The sequence below is a fragment of the Phalacrocorax aristotelis genome, chromosome 7 (assembly GCF_949628215.1).
Source record: "Phalacrocorax aristotelis chromosome 7, bGulAri2.1, whole genome shotgun sequence".
Lineage (NCBI taxonomy): Eukaryota > Metazoa > Chordata > Aves > Suliformes > Phalacrocoracidae > Phalacrocorax > Phalacrocorax aristotelis.
The window spans coordinates 24,511,850-24,535,053 of record NC_134282.1 but is presented as its reverse complement, the minus strand read 5'-3'; the positions used below and the strand labels follow the sequence as shown (position 1 = coordinate 24,535,053).

The window sequence follows — 23,204 nt, the reverse complement described above, 5'->3', positions numbered from 1 at the left end:
GAAAATACAATGCTACATCAAATATCAATAATTTCAAACAAGACAAACAAAGGCTAGCTAGCATGACTTGCAAGACTTCCTATGATACTGAGATCTAAATAATTGCCTAATGTGCTGCCTTAACGAAAGAAAATCCCTAGAGAAAGATCAAAATGCATGAAGTTCATCCAACAACCCACGTAAAGTGTAAAGAAAATACTTATTTCTCTACTTCTATCAAAGACAAGAAGGCATTATTTAAAAATAAAATTAGACAGCATGAAGTCACATGTACAATTGTCACACCAGAATCTGTTGCATGTCAATATAGCTACGATCTGTTATAGTTTATTCCAGTCTCCAGGGTATTTCACAGATATTCCCAAAATTTACTGTTTCCTTAAATGCTAAGCAGTTCAAATACCAAATACTCCAGATAGACTGTTACAGCTGGAGTATCTGAGCTTTATGAAGCGACACTTGCCTTTACTTAGAGAAACAGTAGAAAAAGATAAAGAACATTTGATCAGTCCCTAAGTATCTAAGGTAAGCTCAGCAGGCTCCGGGTCTATGGCTCTGGGTTCTATCCACATCAATAATGCAATTACATAAATTGCGCTATTAATTAAAACATTCATCAAAAAGGTAAGCTATCTATAGTTTAGAGCCTGTACTTGATTAATATTTTTGTTAGTCTACAGCAGTATCTATCATAAGTAACAAATGTCATTTTAATAATTCTATTTAAATTGACAGGTTTTCAAAACATTTTAAAAACCATTCAATTCTGTAAATACATTATTATCTGCATCAGTGCCACTAGTTTATTTTAAAGGTCAAAAATTATTGTATTGTTTTTCAGCAGACATCTAGCATGAAAATACCATTAAAGGAAAGGCTAAGAGAACTGAGTTTGTTCAGCCTTGAGAAAAGAAGGCTTAGGGGAGACCTTATCACCATGTTCCAGTATTTAAAGGGTGGCCACAAAGACGACAGACTCCTTTTTTACAAGGAGTCACATGGAAAAGATGAGGGGTAATGGGTACGGGTTACTCCTGGGAAGATTCTGATTGGACACGAGGACAATTTTTCACAATGAGAACAATCAGCCATTGGAATAATCTCCCCAGGGAAGTGGTGGATCCCCCAGCATTGGACACTATTAAGACTCAGTTGGGCAGGGTGCTGGGCCATCTTGTCTGGACCATGCTTTTACCAAGGTTGGACCAGATGATCCTTGATGTCCCTTCCAACCTGGTATTCTATGATTAAAGAGTTAAGTTCAGTTAGAAGTATGTCTTCTTACCCATTACTTCCAGAAGCAGCCCCATCTTCACCCTTTGAGTAACAGCCCCATGCAGTAGGCAAGGCAGATTACTTAACCTTTAGCCTTCTTTCAACCACAAATTTATTACACACATGTGCATAACAAATTTCATATTTTACTGCTTTGTAAATGACAGTGCTAACTCACTGAATAAAATCTGATCTATGCCTTTGGCAGCAAGACATAATATTACAATTGGACAGCTTAATCAAAACAGTGTAGTGCATTGTCCCATACGTATAGTACACAGTCCATTGTATGGAAGTGGTAGCTTAAAAAAGAGAGTCCGACCATGCCTGCAATAAAACCATGCAGGTTAACAACATAGCTGAAGCAATTACCCAAAAGCCAAAACTGGAGCTGTTACAAGCAGGTTAACCCAAGGTCAGAGGGTAGGGAAGAACAAGTTTATTACATGAGTAAATATTTACCTTCACGACAGTAAACATGTGCCACAAACCAAGTGAACCAATAGTATAAAAATAAATGCTGATATCAGCCAAAGAGGAGAAAAAGATGTGAATAAAAGACTAACTAAAGGACTACATCAAGGGTAGGTCCCACTTGTATCGAAGGAGCTTCCCTTACTTCAGCCCCCCCTTTCTGAAAAAACACAAGTAATGGAAAACAGCATGTGTGATTAACACATTTTCAGTTATAAAGGGAGGCTTAATTTTTAATAATTTCAGTTAAAGGGAGGCTTGTTATTTCAAGCTTCCCTTCCAAAATACTACAGACAGCAAGCTATTGTCTCTATCCTAACTACAAGACTGCAGACAACAAGCAGCCAGAGTCGCAGTGCACGAGGCAGTGAGAGACAGCCCAGCTTTTACAGCCACTTCAGATCTCAGTTCCTAAGCAGGTATCACAAACTTAAAGAACATTTCAAAGTGAGCTGGAGAAATACCAGGTTAATTTTTCTCCAGTATTCACAGAGCTCAGAAAAAAAGGTCGATTAACATGCAACCAGAACTCACTTTTTGAATCTCAGTTTTTTATTTATGAAACAAATTTCCCAGTACTACAGGGCAGAATGTTTCATAATTGAACAAGATGCATTGTGATCAATACCGTTGTTTTACAGCTTTTGCTTTGAAGAATCTCTTCCATTTGGATTATAGAGAATGTACAGGAGCACTCTGTCCAAGCTTTAAAAATGTTTCTTACTTTGCTTTTTCTTCCTCTAACAAAACATTAAAGGTTTTAAATTTCAGTCTAAGCATGAAAACAACTGAGGTATTCTGTTCAAACATAATTACACTTTTAATTTCTAGGGAAAATAATTTGTCTAATTTTCTTACAGATCTGTATTTCCAAGTGCATTAGGAAACTGTCAAACTGCATCCTCTACCTAGTAGCAAACTAAATATTTTCATAACAGCATTGTGCTGCTGCTGCGTGGTAGGAACCACAGTGAACCACATATTAAAAACACTGGTACTGCAGTAGAAAAGTACTAGTCTGTCTTTGGAACCTCAGTCAGCCATACGGTATAAAACAAAAGGGCATTTCCAGTTAACGTCATTTTGTGGAAGAAATATTTAAACAACGATTAAATTTTGAAACATTCAGTTCACTTCAACACGTGCTGGATTTTTTTTAGTCTGATCACCACACACATTTCAAATTCCATATGTTCAAGAGTAAAGAAAATATACAACTGTGTGTACTTAACTTTAAGAAACAAAGTAGTGTAGAAAAAGTAAGTATTCCCTGCACCCAAAAGGCTGTCTTTACCACAAACAGTAATAACACTGAATATGTACCATGCTCCTTAGCCTTGGAAGTCCATTGCTGTTATCTGACAGGCTACAAAAGCACACCCCTGAACGAAACAGCAACAAGGAAGCAGATATTACTGAGACACCATATTTTCTACAATTCTAATCACTAATAAAATGGAATTATAAACCAAGAAAAACTCTTGACACTCTGGCATTCTCCTTCCCTTTTCCTAAAGGGTAATGATTTTTGTGCTTTATGTGCAGTGAGTTTTTTCTATTTCTGTTACACTACTAGCCACAGAACTCACCCTTTCATTAGCCAGAGTTCTTCTCCAAAGGAGGCTGGAAAGTTACATTGCAGAAAGGATCATAATAATAAAAGGGGTAGTGAAAGACAGAAAGATGCTTAACTATTGATATGGGCATGTAGAAATTTTTCTTTTTTAATAATGACTACTGCTCAGACCCTTGCTGTATTTTAGCCCCAAAGTGACTCCAGTCATCTTTATAGATATGTAGGAAGAGGGCATGAATTCAGGGTGTTTAATCAGAGCTGTACCCTCAAAGATGTGATGACTGGTTCTTAAGATTTGAAGAACTTTATCTATCAAACCAGCAAACAATTTGAGAACCTGAGATAAACCACCACAACTACAGTCACCATCATGGAAGTCTTGGCTTGCCAATGAGACAACTATTTCCTGAAGAATCTCTGTATGGAGGAGTGGACACTGGTGTTGTGAACGTTCAGATTCATCAACTTGTCTCCTTTGTGAATAACAAGGATGACAGAGGACAGCACTACCATACCAAGCTCAGTCTTGTATCAGTATTTAACCCTCCTCACGTTTAACCTAGTGAACATGGGTTGCCTTCTTTTCTCCTTCAAGCGGAATATGTTGCTTTTTATATGACACAAGATAAACAACTCTACAGACTTAGCATATTATTTCTTGTCAAAGCAGCAGCCTCAAATAAATGAGGTCTTTATAGAAGATGGAGTATGGGATTAACGGCCAGCAAGAGGCAAATGGTATGGAATAATCTTCAGCTACAGCATCAAGAACACAGGCATGTGATCCAGTGCACAGCTATGCACAATGGAATGAGGCTAGTCTGTTCCTCATTAGAGGTGTAAGCAATAAAGATGACACAAGAGAGCATAGATTTTAACATCAAGCCACATCTCCAGGAATTAATGAGGCTGAGATGAAGGAGGCAGTACAATGTCTCAACACAGACTCTTCAGAATGCACCTACCTCTCCTCTCCTGACAGGTGTCTTTATTAGAGAAAGAAAATAAGCAGCAGCAAAGGAAAACCCTGCCAGCCTCCACACAGGCCTGCATAACAGGCCATAACATTTTTCTCTCCAGCAAGAGAGAAGCAGCATCAGGGAAAAATGCTATGTTTGTACACTGCAAGAGACCTGGAACATACCGTGTGTGCTGGCGCTGGGGTAAAACACGCTGATTTTAAAGAATATCAGGATAAAGATGGCAATTCAGTTAAGACCCATATTCTCTTGCACTTAAAGTAGTAGCACCAAATCTAGGTGAAACTGGATGTAGAGAAACCGGCCACACTCTGCTTAAAAATACTGGTGAACTTGAACAAGATTGTGACTAACTACTACATGGGACTCTGTAAGGGTGCCAAGAATGGCCCAGAACAGCTAAATAATGCTGGGAGAGGATCCAAGGATGGTATCATTGCCTGCTTCAAAAGCTGGTAGATTGGAGAGGGAGATGTTTCATTTGCTTGGGTTTTTTTGGTTTGGTTTTGGGTGCTTTTTTTTTTTAATTTTGAAATTTATGCCCTTGTGCTGAGTTTATCACAAAAAGCTTCATCTAAACAGTAAATATCCCTGCCATACCAGTCACTAGATGGGACAGAGCTGCTGCACACAGGCTGAATATTTAGTAAAGCTATCAAGACTACCAGTTGAGAAGTAAATGACTGTCGACAAGTACAGATCTTGAAGTAGCAAACCAAACTGCACCATCACAGGAACTTTTCACCACATCTTCCTGTCAGCTAAAGAAAAGGCAAGGAAAGGTAAAAATATATCCACTACTGACATCCATGGAGATGCAAGGTTCCTCAGTTTCAGTAACGGACACACTCTGCTCCCTGAACATCTGCATGGACAAGCACAGAACTACTGTTAACAGTAGTAAAGCCACTGCAGTGGACACAAGCCCCAGAACACTGTATGGCTGTGAGGTGCTTGCTAAAGAATGCAACATCCTACAGTTACAAACCAAACTATTTTAAGTATTGCATCAGCTGCCAGTGGCACAGAAATGCAAAAACCAACCAATATGAAACACACCTGTTCAAAGTTACCTTTTATCAGAGTATAAAACCCCAAAATAATTCCTAATTGATTCAGTTTCAAGAATTGTACATGTCTTCCCCCCCCCGTTCAATTACTGTTTAGCAATTGGAAAGTACCAGCTGTACCTTTTCTGCCTTTTTGTCAGAGATATCTTGCTTTTCTAGCACTGCCATACTTTCCTTCAGGTTCTTCACTATGTCTGCAGGAGACTTGTGGGACTTGCCAAAAGGGAATGGCATGATTGCGAGCCACAAGGTCTTCCTTTTACAGCTCCTGCTTCACCTGGAAAAGGAGGAGGGAAAAAGCACGTCAAAAACAGAAACATGAGGTCATTATAACAAGATACATGAAGATCAAGAGAGAGTAGCAATGATATTCATATGTGCAATAACCACCCTTGACAGCTGAACTAGAGCTTGACATGACAAACTTAAACGCTTGTGTTTCTAATTCTTTTAAAACACAAGATACAGAATCTATGAACTCACATTAAGATTGTTATCTTATGCTACAGGAACAAATTAAAGAGTACATTAATTATATCCAAAGCCACATACTGTACAAATGCCACATATAGGCAAGACTAACAAGGATCAATTATTCTAATTAATGCTGTCAAGCAAAATGACTTCTCATATCAGGTCTTTGACACACAAGTCATTATGTCTCAGTGGCTCTACAATGACTGTCCAGGTACATACTTCTACCCATATTCACTCCATAACAAATACAAAGCAGAGCACAAAGCCAGTGCCTTAGTGCAGGAGCTACAAGCATGATGCAGATGAGGCTACAGATAGCAGCTTATTCCTGTGTCAAAACACTTGGTATGTCCTGGCTTTTTCATACCAATATTACTCTAACTTATACTGAAATACAGTCTCACCCCCACTCATTTTATGGGAAACAAAATTTGCTACCATTAACAGGGACATAAATAAGGCATTTGAAAACATTAAAACCAAACACCTGATATGTATCTTTTTGAAAAATATAAAGCTTCTCTTACAGGATCAATTTTCCTTCCCTAGAAATATTTGGCACTCAAATCCAAATATACCCATTCCTCTGTATATTTACATATGTTTGCTTTTACATGCACCTATATATACACTTGTGTACAAAACAGAAAAGTATTCCTAGTATAAATGAGTAGACAAAAGCTTTTGTTACTAAACACATACACCCCCGTTTAAACAATAATAAAAACTTCTTACAAGTGAATTCCATGAAGCACACTTCTAGAACTCTAATCTAGACAGAGAAGAACAGGAAATCCTGCATCAAAAATGCTGACAGTGCTACTTCTTCTAGACACAAAAGACAGCTAAAGCCGACTGAGCAGAGATTACACTGTCATTACAGAGAAGCGATATTACTCTGAAACTTAGTAATTTATTTCTCTATACAATGTCCATGAAGTTAGTCACGAGCCAACTTAACCAGTACATGTTAAAGTTTCTTACTTGATACCATGCATTTTAATCCTTGATTAAAATACCAATCATTGAAATAACAATCAAGGATTAAAAGTACTTACTTGATGCTATTTTTTGAGTTATTTTGATTTTTAACATAAACAAGTTGGGCTGGCCCAATTTAAAGGTGAAGAATAGAAGCACTCAGATCTTTAGCCAAGTGAATTCCCATAAATAGGTATTTCAGGCAACCAGCTACAGGGAATCATACCTCTACTGTTCCATGTCTGCAACTGACCTAACACAGCTGATAAAAAGCATAAGGTAGGTAGTTTTTAATCAGACTGCTTTCAGATAAAAGTATCAGCATGAAGGCTGAAACAAGACCTTCCTTTCTTTAACAGATCACAAGGACCTTCTGTTGCTTTTATTTTGCAGTATAATAATTGTCTCATTATAGTAATCTTTCATTCATAATCTGCACAAAGGGGTTGTAACACTGAAATTACAAACGCAGGACTGGTACCCTAAAAGATAAAAAAGGTGCCCAGAGGTCATTCCTTAGACAAGAGAATTTTATGCCTCAACTTTGTCACATGTAGTGGAACAGAAACCTACCTTTAAGAAAAGCATGACTACTCATTGTTATTTAATGAAAATATAATGGCATTTAAAACACCATTTAATTAAATTTATGGTATTTTCACACAGGAATTTTTCTTTTATAAAGAGACAGGTGTGAAAATAAGTACAATTTCCCCACAACATAGATGACATCTCAAGCACCACAGCAACATTTGAAATGTTCCCTTTATCTCCTCCTCTGATTACTACTGCCAAATTAAGACGAGCCCTGAAAACAACGCTGGATTCTTTCACGCTTGCATATCATCACTGATAACAATAGTATTTAACAACTACTAGCATACTCATTCTGGAGGATGGCTATGCCCATGTAACAGCAGGACTGGCTCAAAAAGTTCCTAGTCTTAATTCCTTGGATCATGTGCTAAAACAGAATAAAATCCAGTAGGAATCAAAACAGTTCTTTGAGAGAATAAAAATATTACACGGCATCACAAAATCTGGTATTAGAGCAACATACAAAGAAAAGAAATCAAAAACAAGAAAATGCCTCTGCACATTCATCTTCTGGATCACAACTGTGTTACTTCTAGACTGTATGGATAACATAGAAATACAGAATAATGACAAACAACTGTCCTCATGGTGTGCCCAATGTCTAGTTCTGCAAAACTTGGTTCCCCTCCAGAGTGTGCTCAATTTCTTCTTCAAATTAAAAACAGTCTACCGCTTTGATTTATTCATGAAACCTTTCAGGTTCTGCATAAACCTACATGCATACGTAAGTCATACAGAAGTTTTACTGTATGTACTAGCTTATCTAATAGAAAAAGAATCCATTAATAACAGTTGACTAGCACATATTTACACTAAACATTTTTCTCAGTTCAAGTAAGTTCCCGTGTTCATTTCTCATAAGCAATTTAGAAAAATCAGGAAAGACTGCCAGTACCAGTAAGAAGGAAATCCACATCCTTGATTACTGAAGGCGACATTTTGCTTCAAGGTATTTATTTTATTATATAAAATGGAATAAATGCATTGTTTCTGCTATTTCAATTTTATTACTGGAAGGAACGTAGTGGCACTGCCAGGAACAGCATCTGGGGGTCTCAGGACTGAAGACCCCACCAACCCTGAAGCAAAAGCGTATTACTGAAGAACCTGTGCTATTTCCTGCCAAAAAAAAAAAAACAAAACCAAACAGCCAAAAAACAGCAGGAGCAGTCCTTTGTCTCTCAGAGTTGTACTTCATGCAGCGAGGAGAACATAGACAGGCTGTTCCCTTTTCAGCCCAGCAGAACTAGCCCAAGCAGCACTCTGTGCACAATAGACAATGACAACATCTGTATGAGATCGGAAAGAACTGCAACCACCCACATCTGCAAAATGAGAAAAAAAGGAAACATCATCAAATGACATCTTCTGTAAATAAGAGACCTTACGTCATGTCAGATGATAACTGTTTCAGATTGCTAGCACCTGGTCGCCTTGCAAATTCATGATAAAATTTTCACTGTGTGGCTTAAGAAAGGGATCACAGGACTTTTGAAGAGTTAAACTGCAACAAGTATGTGGACAGCTCTGTGCTCTGCTGGGTTGCTTTACTTTATCTTACCTTCCCAGAAACCTCACTGCTTTTATCCATTTGTTGAAAGAGACCATGATCAATATTAACAAAACTCAGGCTTTCTTAAGCACATATTTTATTTCACCAATACTCAAGTATGCCAAACATAACAAAATTTAAGGTCCTCTCAGCACTGGTATCCTGGCCACGTTTAGAAATCTTAAATGATGTTATAAATCCAAATGGAACGTCAAACAACAATATGGCATGCAGCCAAGTACCCAGAGATTTAAGCTCAACTGACACACACACAGGCACACTGGGACATTTGGGCTTTTGTGATAACAGGGGATAGTAGTCCCACTGTTTCAGACAGTATATAACATCCAGCTCTTGCAATGCAGCATGCATCCATCCATAGCTTGCTTTATCGTTTATGTACATATATAAAAAATAAAGCCATATATATTTTTATATTCACTGAAATCACCAGGCAATCAATTAATGTCAAATTTAAAACACATGCATTTCATATAAGATTGTTTTTTTAACTAAGCAAACAACACTTAAAAGAACTTCTCTCTGAGGACAGGCTCCTTGCAGCAAAAAATGCTGCAAGAACAAATACAGAAGCCCGATAAACAAATCCCTCTAATAAATTTTAATTCTCTAACAGAATAGATTCAGCAGCCTGGAGTACGCTCTCTTCTAATTGTTAATTTTTCTTATTTGAAGGGTCAGAAAATGTGCTACCTATATATATAACAAATGTGTGATACAGTTTAAAACCTCATTACTTAACAATAGAAGGGTTTTTTTTGTTGTAGGTAGTGTGTTTTGGTTTCTTTTAGGGTTTGGGGATGTTATTTGGTTATTTGGCATTGGGGTTTTGGGGGGGTTTTTTGTTTGTTTGTTTTGTTTTTTAAATAAACCATATTGTAAGATGCCTGCTATTTTCAAGAAAAATACTGGTACAAGAAATAGTACAGTAATGCTCATGACTGCAGAGACATGTGCAAAGAGTTACTCCACAGCCAAAAGAATTACCAGCGCTGAAGTTTAACTGATGCAGGCTTTTAAAGCTATATTGAATGTAAAGGAACACTAGCTGTATAAGACAAGACACAAAAGCAAACTCAACCTTTCTGCTTATGATATACCATGAATTATAACAACATAAGAAGCTGTAACTTTTTTCTCTCCATAATCCATAAATAAAGCATCAAATGTATTCAAGTATTCACACTATTCCAGCTCAGGAGAGCAAATATCTGCCTTCCCCCCATGCAAAATGCTATTTAAATAACTTACAAAAAACCTACATTCCCAATTTTGTGAAACAAGCAGGTACAATATACTCAGTTTCTTATTCTACTGTAGGCCACAGTTTATTTGCACTATATTAAGTCTTCAGCTAGATCTCACTCCCTTGTTTACACACCAAGAGTTTAAGGTGACTGCTTTTAGTAAGCTCCTAATGAGGAAAAGAGGAGGAAAAAACCTTCAGCCACTTCCTGGCTACAACTGCATGTTAAAAAATATCCAAGCCCAGTGACAAAGTACATATAACATCCAGTTAAAAGCATATAAGAAGAAAACTGCTGAAGATCAAACAAAATCAACATAATTTTATTAAGGCCAAATAATTAACAGTAAGGTTCCCCAAGACAAATGAGCCAACCCAACAGCTGGCCAACAACAGGGAGGTCCCATTCCCCTGCTTTTACACCAGGGCCAGCTGACCCATCCATGAGCTGATTCAACTCACTAAACTATCAGAAAACTATTACGTAAAAGGAAAGTAAGCAATGAGTAGTGCAGGGAATGTAGAAAAAAACATCCCTTTTACCAACAAGTAGTCATGAATCAGCTCCCTCATATCATGATCTCACCATAGGGCACTTCATGATAAAGCTGAGCTGAATCAACAGCAGGACTGAAGGGGGAAGGTCACTCTCCATCCATTATTTTGAGTGGTCTGATATTTGTCTGAATGATCAGTGAGATGACTGAACTCACCAAAACAGCAGAAGACAAACCCAATGAAAATGAGGGGAAAAAAGAAAAAAAAATCGGAAGGGTTCTTAATACAAACCAGTACAAGGCCCTCTCAGCTGTAAGCCAGAGCCAGCCCAAGAAAGGGAGGAGGAGACAAGAGGGCTGGGGCAGGCAGGAGGGAAGGCCACACCACCACCTCCTCCTCCTCCTCCAGGCAGAGGGAGGCTGCCAACCTCTACCCTGAAATCCTATCACGTGTCAACTACATTCAACAGTGTTAATAACATATAGGAGATTGACTTAAGCAAATACAGTTAAATAACTTAATGAGTCTACAAAGGCAAAGTACTTAGATTCACAGTAAACAGTTGTGTCTACTCTGTACACAGATTTTTAATTGACAATTTATCAGTCTATTATGGACAAAACATGATGCATCTTGCTAAAAAGAGGCATGTCTGTATTAAAAATGTAACACAGAAAGCACACGTTTGTCCTGATAGAACTGACTGCCCCTCAGAACCTGTTCTTTTGTTGCTTGCCTCTTGGATTAACAAGGATCTTTAAGCTAGTATTGAAAACAATAATGTAAATCAGTTTTCATCTGGTCTTTGAAGCAGCTGTTAGTTCAGCTAGAATTCACCACTGTGAAGTCTGGTGGGAATTATAAAACCAAACAGATCAAGAAATTATACTTTTTTAAAAGCAATGCCTCCATCTCAGACATGCCCAGCATCCAGAAGGAAGACTGACAGCCATCCCTTTGATGCAAGAACCATTTTTTATGCAAGCTCCATGCTCCTTGGGAAAATTAGCTATACAGCCCTCTTGTACAAGACTATGGAATTTTACTGGTTATCAGAGCATTTAGCCAGACTTAAGTTACTGACTGTACTTTCTGTAAGTACTATTAGCAAGAAGAGCAGCAGCTGTCCCACGCTGCACCAGGGCACATGCAGCAGCTGGCATGGCAGCACAGCAGCCAGGTGCCACTCCAAAGCATCTGAAATACCACTGCCAGCTCACTGCTGGACATTCCTGGCTACAGCATGCCTTCCTGAAAGGCCTTACCACTTCTAATTGCAGAAGTATAGTTGACCGAAGGCAGCACCCATCATTTCCTTCAGTATATTATTTGAGTACTCACATTCATCATTAAAACATTCCTCCACATTTTTCACATGCTGTTGTCCACTACATCTTTCAGTACCCTGGTTCTGGATATGTGGTTTCCCACAAGATAAAACAATTTTCTAAAGCCTCAGCATTGTACCAAAATAACTTCTCAATTTCTTTTTTGATGTGCTAAAGAAATTGAAACATGATAGCCTCTCATCCAAAACACATGTCTAAATAGCATAGTTTATTAATACCTTACATGCAAAGCCCTCCTATCATGGAAGAAATGAGACTGATAAAGAGCAGAAGCCACACCTCAATCTATCTCAGGCCTCCAGCTTGAACTATTTAGTATAACCATGGCTTTACCTGCATAAGCATGCCATTAATAGAATTGCTATGGTTGTGAATGGTAATTACTAGCACTACCAGCTGGCAAAAATTAAGAGTATATTCCAGCTCTAAAGCATTTTTGCTTTCCTGTAATACTTCTGCACATCTTTTCAGCATCTCTTTCAACATAACTTTAAAACGTGGATAGAAGCACTGAATCAACTGTCTCACATACAAGGAGTAAAACTTTTGACATACTAAATGGCCAAAGCAATCAGTGATCTGTTTGGATCTGTTGTGGTATTTTGTGAGGAACATAATTTATACAACTGTCTTCTCACAAGACAGGCATGTTCATCTCATACCTGGCATGACCCACCTGCCACTGAACACTAGCATCTTCCTTAAAATTCACTATTAACTTGTTCTATCAAGTCTGCAGCACACAAAAGCTTTAATCTGATTCAAAAGCAGTTTCACAACTCTGCATCACAGAATTTTGTGGTGTGACCCACTTAAAGATTAAAATGGAAAAAAAAATCCCCTAAGAATGGTAACTTAATTCAGAGAAAAATTAAAATAATGAAAAAATTCTCTGCTGTAGCATGGATGATCAATTAAGTCAACAAAAATGATTAATTAAATTAATTCAGAAAAGATAAAAATTGGAAAATAAATTTCAATATAAAAATGACATACATAATGTGAGGTAGCTTTTGGTTTCTGAAAATTTCAAAGCAATTAAGTCCCCAGCAGTTTCACAGCCCTGCTCGTTTCTTTAGCACCAAATGCCAGCTGATTCCTTTAATTAAGCAGGCTTCTCTCTTACCATTCAATTACTTTACTGATCCTTCTGCCTCTTCAAGAGCCTACTTCGCCAGCAGACACCTGCACCATGTCGGGGGAAGAGAAATGCAGCTACTGCCATTAGGCTCTACTAGCTCACTGCAGCCTCCTAAAACTGTGTTACACTTTGACTTGTACATTATATACTCATTGCAGTTTAACACACAGCCACAGAGCTTTTGCAGAAACTGAAGTAGAAATTGGTTTTAAATCAGGCTGCTGCATTTAAGGGGTTTCAGAGATCCAGCATAAGTACAAGAGCTTGTTAATACTAATGCTTAGTATCTGAGATCCCAACTCTTTCTCCACATTCAAGGAAATCTTATGACTCAGCTTCTTTCCCTAGTGTACTGTTTAAAGTTACCCCACCCATTCATTTCCCCACAAACCTTACTGCTACACTGCAATATGGTATACAGACAAGCATGTCAATGCCTCACCCGTTCCTTGGTAAATAGATTTTTTAAAAAAAAATAATCACAAGCTTCACCACAAAGAGTAGCTACTGTCTCTAACACACTGCACACAAACTTACTTCAAGCTTCAGGAAAAGTTGTCAGAACATATGCCCACTTCTGGCCAGGTTGAAGCTCAAATAATTTTGTCATAACTTGGCATTGTAGTCAATCCCCTGTTGGCTCGAATGCCTTTACCGCATCATCACAGAACCCAGAATATTTGTTACATGACAAAAAATGCTGCAATTGTGTACGTGCCATTCTAACCACCCCGGAAGCAAAAATGCAAAGCAAAAGAGTCTCCCTTGTAACTACTTGTATTCCTTGGTGTATATTATTCCCGCTCCTTTCCAGAAGTCTTCTCTTTGCATCAGATTTCTGATACATATCTAAGGGCTAATTTTGAGAGTGAAGAAGTGGCAAAAGGGGAGGCAGAAGGTACACTGCAGCTTAATCTCTGACCTCGTTTCACATAGCACAATGTGGTCTACAGCTAACATGTTCCAATAACTAAAGATGGCTGTATGAATATCAGAAACCGCACAGGCGAAGGACAGGAAACCCCACTAGCACCACAACATCAGTATTTAGTTTTAACCAGAAAGCTGGTGCAATGGACAGAAGAAAAATAGATTATCTCAAAATGTTAACTACTTACCTAAAGATGATGAGAATCCTAAGTACTAGCACCAAATAGGAAGGGAAATGCAGGTCCACTTTTGGGGCATTTTGTTTTGAAGAGAAGTTGAGAACAATTTAACTGTGAGAATGGTCCTGGGATTGCTCCAGGTGCAAGTCTCTAAGGTGCAATTTTCTTTAGAGAGTATTTTCTCAATAAACAAAAAACTACATTCAGTAAAGCCATTCTCTAGAAGCACAAGTAACAAAGCTAAGAAAAAAATTCAAAACTGACAAAGTATGTTCTCAAATGTAGCTTCAACAAGAACCATGTCGTAGAATTACTTCTAAAAATAATATTTAAGAATATCAACAACATTTTTCCCATGGTTCCTTTACTACCTTTGAAGACCAAATTCTGTGGCCTGCTAGAAACTTCTGATGTTCAACTGAAGTTTATCTAAGTTCAACACATCATAGCTCTTCATCTAATTTATCTGAAGAACAACAGATCTTTAATAAACATAACCTACAAAGGAACAAGATCACTTAAAGCGCAAAGTCAATGGGCTACATAACAGTGACCCCAACATAGCTCAGGAACATCCTGAAAACACCCACTTTAAGAACTGGAAAGATATATCAAGGAGTATCCATCTTCCCTAACTGATTAGTGCTGGCCCTGTCATAGGCAAAATATAACAAACTACATCAGTGTCTGACATATTATTCCCGTGAAGGCTGCCCTTCAAAAAAAACAAAAAAAATCAATTTGGGAGTTCACAATTAAAGACTATTTATGTTAGACTACTGTACAATTCACCTCAGCCCAACAGCCCTTTATGAACTGAGATGACATGCAATCAAGCATAGCTTAATGTCTCTGGGTTTACTTTTGTGCATTAGTTTGTCATAACCAGGGCTGAAACCCAAAGCCAACAGGCACAGCAAGCTGCACTGCAAAAAGATGTGGAGTTAATTGGTCAAACTCCTAAGAGGTGACTATGAGACCATGGATGACTCCTCAGTTCTGCCATTTTCACCTCTATTGTGAGATCTCATTGGTGTGACACAAAGATCAAAATGTAAATTATTCTGAGATCAGCTCTCATGAATCCAAGCTGATTCTTGCTACATGAAACAGAGATAACTTGGCACATCATTCAATTATTACGTATCTCCTCTGTGAAAGGGAGTTCCTGACAAATAACCTATGGGAGTTACGTACTGAGTCACAGAAAAAGCAGGAGAGTGCAACCAATAAACGACTCAATCATGACCCCACCATTACTGTGAATCCTTTCCTTCTAGTTCATTACATCCTCATTCAATAAAGGGAAAAAGTTGTTCAGTTATTTTTTTTTCCCTTGAATTACGTCTTACCAAGTACTAGGAGCTGATGTACAGCAACATCTGAGCTGATCCACAAGGTCATTACTCATTTGATGAATTTGCTTTCTGTCAAACTATTTTTTGCCATGCTCCCTGGCACTTAAAACACCGTTTTGATGACAATACAAAGGGTTTACTGACGCAGCTCTGTTGGTTAACCCTACTAGTGCAGATGTGGCTTATATTAGTAAAAAACCACAACCTTTGACCATGTTAACAGCAACAGTGCTAGGGCTTTACTGGTTAAAGACCTTTAGAAAGAGTGCTCTTTCCTTCACACTGCCAATCCATGTCAGTACCACCACAAATCAAGTGTCCGATTTCCCCCAGCTAGCTAGCTGTATGGAGGTATGTTTTAGTATGGAACCTTCATTGAGCTTATCCTCAGATGAAAATACCTGCTTCCTCTTGAGTATGCTGTACCAAGGACAATGCAGCAGATGGGAAAACAGCATGAAGATCAACAAAATCAGAGGCTAGCCAGGAGACACTTCTCTTTTTGTCTCTAAATACTCAAGATCAAGAATTAGTTTCATGGGCATCATGAAACAGGAAAAAAAAAACCACCAACACATTATAGGCACATCTGCGATATTCAGACATACATCTCATTGCTACCAAGACATGAGTGTGTTTCGTAAGTTCATTTCTTACAAAAGTAGCTGGCTGAAATTTAGCCCGAACAACAGTGTAATGGGTTCAGGAAAGAGAAAACACATTGATAATATTACCTCCCTTTTCAACTACACTAGAAGTCATTACTGAATTGATGATCAAACTGTGTGCCATGATAATGACAAATAAACAAACAAACAAAACAAAACCTTAAAGGATAATTCACTCCATTCTCCCAAGAAAAGAACCAGCCACGGCGATACAGAAAGTCTGCATAAACAATTTCAAGATCACAATATACCTAAAGCAGCTGCAAAAAAGTGTCCTTTACACAGTTCCCTCAAACCACCTCTGTTTCTCCTGCCAATTCACATGTTTGGTCTAACTCTTCAAAGTCACGAATGGATTCATCTTCTGATACAAGAACCACACTGCACCTCAGCTGCCAAGACAGGTGTGCTCCTTTGGGGCAAGGCAGATCACAGAGCACAGAAAGATATATTTAAGGGCAGAGATGATGCCTACCAGGGTTAGAACTATCCATGGCACAAACCTTCAGGAGAGATGAAGCGAGAGCCAGAACTTTTAACACCATGCCATTGTCTTTTCCTTTTGTAGCAAATATTTTGAGGGAGAGGAGTTTCAGCTTAACCCTGAACTCTACTTCTTGTTATGAAATACTCTACAGAAAAGGAATCAAGAAGCAGGAACGATATACACTGCCCCCCAAAATGTGTCCAAGCTGTTGCCATGCCAACCTAAGAGTCCTTCTGATGACTCACAAGACACCAGTCCAAAGACCTAAGATACAGCAGGTCTTAGGTATGCTTAGGTACAATACAGTGTCAGCATACACACTCTGAAAAGCCAGATATTCCTGAAAAACCTGTGCGAAAGTCCTTTTTCCTCCTGAAACCACCTGAGAGTTCCAGTTACTGAAAGTAACTTGTACATTAAGTGGAAACAGAATAGAAGCAATGTGCCAGATGCCTGTGGTGATCCATCAGATGTACATACATGCTACATTTCATGTCTTTCCCTCCTCAGAACACTTGAGTTATCTTTCCAGGTAGACCCCACCATGGCAAGTGAACTTCTCAGCTTCCATCAGAGTAACAAATACAAGAAAATAACAACCTTGGGACAGGTGGGTAGAAGGTCCTCAGAAAAAGTTTAACACTTAAATTTACTCCAGCCAAAACTCACAAGAAAATACCGTACAGCTCTTGCTTGCTAGAACTAAGACAAGTTGCCCAGAAGTTTCAAAAAGCATTTTTGCATTAAAAAAAAAAGGAGGGTGGGGGAAATACCACAGCAGAAAGGTACCTTTCCAAAAGGAAGACTTCCCAACTGATTTCACTTCAAAGCAGCTAGCAATAGCCATTGTAGATGTGATTCTCCAAGGCAGAACAGCCCAAAGGGTTCACAAAATTTAACAAAAACCAGTACCATTGATATTTTCTATATAGGAGTCAGGATCTCTCCTGCAACACACTGAGAGGGCCACAAACCAAAGATGTTTGAGTGCCCACAGTCTAGAGACAGCAAGTAAAAAAATGAGTCTTGTAACAAGAAGCAACTAATAATAGGCCAAGTAACACAGTGGAAAAACTGAAGCACCTCTGAGGGGCAGTTCCCTTATCTGACCTGCTAAGAAGATTTGGACTGGAAAAAGGAACTACCAAATTGTTTTGCAATACTAAAATAAGAGCTCCCATCTTTCCTCTAATGCAATTACTGTGTAACGCTACCAAGAGAAACTTGAACACTACCAGAAGTAGTTATCTCTACAAGTTTACCCAAGGAATGATCACACATCTCTCTAACTACTGAAAATAAAGGACAGCAGATCTTCCAAAGGGCTGACACCAAGCTCAGGCAGAAATACTTGCAGTTTAGCTGCATTTATACTCCTATATAGTGTATTATTATTTCAGCTATGTCAGTAACCTGTCAACCCTTTCTCTTCCTTAGGGCTGTGTGGGGAAAGAAAAGAAAAGAAAAAAAGAAAAGAAAAAACCAACCACAACACTTAAAATTGTTAATTGGTGCACCAGCTTAACACTAATTTTATTTAAAATTTATTATAAAAATTACTTTGATAGTTTACAACAGTATAATGTCATTGTTTTCTGTATCATCAACAGGCTTCAATCAATCAAGAGCCCTTAAATCAAACAATCACTCCAGAAATAAAAATTTGCAGCTATCAAAATTCATAGTCTGGTAAACTCTGAAATTATTCAAAAGCTTTAATTGGTTTTTGGGTTTTTTTTGTTTGTTTTTTTTTTTTTTTAAAGTCTTTTCTACACTAAAAGACTTCTAATTACAACAGCAAGCCAAAATAAATCATAATTTTCAAAAAAGTTTTATATACTGTAGTTTCAATTTCAACAACAAAAGTAACCAACATATTAGGAAAATGCTCAATTTAAGAAGATGGAGGTAAGGTTATGCTTTCTAGAATCTGGTTTAAAACTATAGCATAAGTCTTGACTGTATTCAAAATGTACTATTGATTATAAATTCTGTAGACGATATGTAATGGTATCTTTAAAATTTCTGAAAATAACAAAAATAAAATGCATGCAGTGACTATTTTGGAATCTGATCAACCACCCATTAGATAGAGAAGTAAATCAGGGGACTTCACAGAATTCAGATATTTGTTAAAATAATTTTTTTCACTACTAAATCAAACAAGATTCAAATAATGTGAAAGACACTATATTGCTTTTGAAACTATCCAGATTTCCCGTTTAGATCCTAAAATATAGATTTTCATTTTCCCATTCACAATCATTTTAAGAATTAGTTTAGTTTGGTTATCTAATTTAGGGACTTGGTGAAAGTCCAGATTTTCTCAGTTTTGGTATAAATCTCAGAGGCATGAATCCACAACACTGAAAGTTAGAGTACCATAATAAAAAGAAGTGACAAGTTGTAGAAACTTCTGCTGTACTTACTAAGACTTTTCAATGCTTCTAAGTAATTCCAAAAGTTAAAAATAACCCATTCAGAGAAGAAAGATCCTGTATTTCTGGCCAACAATCCTTCTCCTTGTTCGCTAAAGAGCTCAAGAACAGCTAATTCTGAAATACAGATTTGACATTTCTTCCTAATTTGAAGCTGTTATGTCCTCAACCTGCATAAATAGAAGAGGGGCAACCACCAACACCAGAGGGAGAGCAGAACTACTCTTCAGACTCCACTCCCATAACTCAGGAAGCAAAGGGAAGGAAAAAGCATTGCATGGGCAGTCTCAATGGAAAAAAAAAAAAAAATTGGATGTATGCTATAAATCCGTGCCTATACTGCTATTAACAGGGTTTTTTTATTTATATGTATGCGCACACACATACATCCATAGAATTTCCCAAACAAGAATGAAAGCTTACTAAACAGAGCTCATTTCTCTTGAAGATAGATTAAAATATATATATACAGGTAGGAGGGAATAATTACGATCACCAGTTAGAAAGCTGTGGGGTTGGAGGCTGTTTGGTTTTTCCAGGTTATAGGAATGTAGAAAACTGACATGCAATTCTTTCACAGAACTTAAAACTTCAATACACTCATAAGTTTGCCACCACACACAAATGCCCTGAAGTTTCTGTGACTTTTTGGGAAATTTTTTCCATAAACCTGAAATAAAGGGGTTCTTTTGGATCTAAGAATGTTAATCCCCTCACCGTAACACATGGGTTAAGAGTAACATCAGTCAGACTGCACAGCTATGCCAGGACTCTGCCCAAAATGTTCTGTGAGTGGCTGCAGTTCCAAACAGAAACTGTTTACTACAGCTCCACCCTATTACAGAGTTAGCAGAGTTTAAATATTGCTCAATGTCAATTATAGATGTAAAACGGAACTATGTTAGTCAATACTGATGAGTCAATATACTGCTTTTCTTAGAGATTACAAATCTAAATCATCACATCCAGAACAGCACTTGTTTAGAAAACTTAGAACACTTGAAGACAAGCTTCCTTTGTTGTCTATTGTTATCCATTAAATCCATAGAAAAAGACCATTTGACCTGGTCACTGGAGCTTGTGTGTGCTTTCAGACCGTATTTTAAGACAAGCTGAATTTCTTACGTCCAAGTAGCAAGGCCCAAGTCCAACACCCAACACTTTGAGATTTAAGGTTTTCTAATAATCTTAATTATTTTAGTTTTCCTCAGTTGTACTTTTTTTTTTTAAGAGAAGCCTTCATTCATTCCACTGACAAACTATACCAGACTACAAAAAAGACAAATTTTTCATTGGAACTTTCCCTTATTTGAAGTTGGAGAGCATGCAACAAGGCAGAGGGCAGCAAAACTAGTTCCCTCAGTCAAGACTCTCAAGTACTGCCCGGACAGCAGAATTCTACCCCGAATCCTCCTTTCTCATTAGGCAACCCGTAACCCAAGCACTTAACATATGGTCACTACTTAACTACCCGTCCTCTTTGGAGAGCCCAACATGAGACTTAGTCTAACAACTACTACCATGGCAGCAATTCAGGTGCCTGAATGACAAATGCCACTGCAAATGCACTAGAACAGCACAGCTGGTCTCCAACTGCCCCTTCAGAAAATCACAAACCATCTACCTGTCTTGGTCAGATGCCTTGGAAGCATCTAAAACAATGCTAGATATCTACGTTTAGGCAACTGAATCTCACATCACAAATGGATGCCACTGGTAAAAAAGCTTTGGAAGCGTAACCTGTCAGGTTCTCCACCAGACAACACGCACAACATCAACCACTCAAACACAGGAGAAAGTTCTCTGTGCTTAAGCATCATTACCTGAAAAAAAGGGGGAGAATGACCATGCTGCTGAAAACCCTGTGAAATGTACTTTCATTAGTGTCTGTGAGCCAATGAAAAACCCACAAGGACCTGAATCCTCCTGTCTTCGGAGAACTAAGTTTTATGCAATAAAACAAAAGACCGAATGCTACATTGCGACTGAACAAGTAACACGCAAAGGATGCCCCTTCACTGAGCGTTCCTTTGTGCACTGACAGAACAAAAGGTCCTGCTGAAAAATACCCCAAAACAATCACGTCAAACTTCTTGTACCAAATCGGTTTAGGCAAAGTGAGGTTCTTAATATTTGTTAACTTTTGAGAGATTAACTTCGCTTTCTCAACATTTTTCTAAAGTAGTACTGAGCATATACAAAACCTTTATCAAGAACTGCACCTCAACTCTCTCCCTACAAGGTATCTCTTTAAATTCCCCCATAAAGTTTCTCCATCACTACCAATCTCCAGTCATAAGAAACTTAGGACTTGAATAGCAGGTGTTACAGGTTAGAAGAACGATGAATTCATAAACTGTGTGGGAGAGACTTCTCGGTGCTCACCTGTGCTGCACTCAGTGCATGTCTGTATCACTAAGATCTCATTTAGGTAGAATAAAATCACCTACATTTTCTTTTCTAAAATCTTACTTCTCTGTGAAAAAAAGCTTTTCTTTTGCTTTTTCTTTGTCTATACATGATATTCAGTAAATTCAAAATGTTATATGCTGGTTAATTTTATAAACTATTACAATGCATCAGAAAAAAAAAGTGTCTTTTGAGGTATATTAAAAGGAATATCATCTGCCAAAGTAGTAAAGGACATACTTCACACATAACACTCAAAGTAAAATATAATAACGTGTAACTTTCACCTCATTTCTACAACTGTAGCAAAAACTCTTGAAACTGCTTACAGAGAGGAAGAGATCAGAGGCTCCACTGCAGCAGGATGCTCTGAATGTGTGCTATCAGCACACACGTCGACCATACCATACAAGATGCTACTGATAATTCAATGTCTACAGATTATTTTTTTTTAAAGCAACCTCCTCAGCACAAGCTGGGAAGCTGGTGTGGCTCTGAACACATACTTGAAAGAAACACACATCCACCCATGGTAAGCCTTCCCAGGTGAGTTCTTGGCCAGGGGAGCAAAGAGAAAAACAACAGGGAAAGTCACACAGTCGGCTTCTGCCTTGCAAAATCCAAAGCGGCACCAGATATGAGAGCTGGCCAGCGAGACCGAGGGGCCTTCCACAACTGTCTGTTCAACAGGCTTTCTTCATATTTCTATGCACTAGCACGCTTTACCTAAAAGTCAGTAAATAAAACAATAAAAACTTTTCAGAAAGGTATTTCTTCATATGTCAGCTGTTTGCCTGGGCACCTCTAGCAGCCAGAAAAAAATTATGCATCCCAAATCTCTGGGAACACTTCTCCATTTTTTCATTACAAATAACTTCAAAGGAGATAAGGCGTTTCGCACACACAAATGACCCAACATAAGTACTTCTCTCACAATCACGCATATTCAACTCCTTGAAAAGCTGACTTTAATTCAACTTAATTTATAGACAAGTTCTATATTAGCTATTTTTAAGTCTCACATTTCAAATCTTGCAGGGTTTGCAGTTAAACTTTTAATTACATTCTTTTAGTAAGAAAAATGATTTGTTATCAATACAACTTGATAAAAATCCACAACAGTAAGGATCAAAAGCAGCACACAGCAATTTTTCACTGATGCAGCCATTTCACTGTGAAACACTTGACAGTACACCTGAACATTTTAAAATAACTCCAAGTAATAACTCCTAAATAACTTCATCTGAAGATGTTCCTGAACTTAGAAAAACATGTTACACTAATACTACAGTTCTGTACTAATTATAACTTCTTGATTTTTGAACTGTCTTGCTATATTTAACTTTTTGGCGATGAATTCTCTGAGTGTTTGAAGTGGGGGGAAGAATTACAGAGCTAAAGGATCTTTAGAAAGAACTAGATATTTTATTAGAAGTAGCAGATTTCCAACAAACAGAAGGATTAGCTACAAGATCCAGCTATTTCCCCAGAACTTTAT

At 37.9% G+C, this 23,204-nt stretch overlaps 1 protein-coding gene across 2 annotated transcripts in view; it reads right to left on the bottom strand.

The window, feature by feature from the left end:
* Positions 1-23,204, bottom strand: part of CAB39 (calcium binding protein 39) — a 42,934-nt gene that overhangs the window by 15,565 nt on the left and 4,165 nt on the right. For both annotated transcript variants that reach the window (XM_075099310.1, XM_075099311.1), the window contains exon 2: positions 5,496-5,652. In XM_075099310.1, coding sequence (XP_074955411.1) covers positions 5,496-5,609 — 114 coding nt within the window. In that variant the 5' untranslated portion in view covers positions 5,610-5,652. The remainder of the gene's footprint in view (positions 1-5,495; positions 5,653-23,204) is intronic.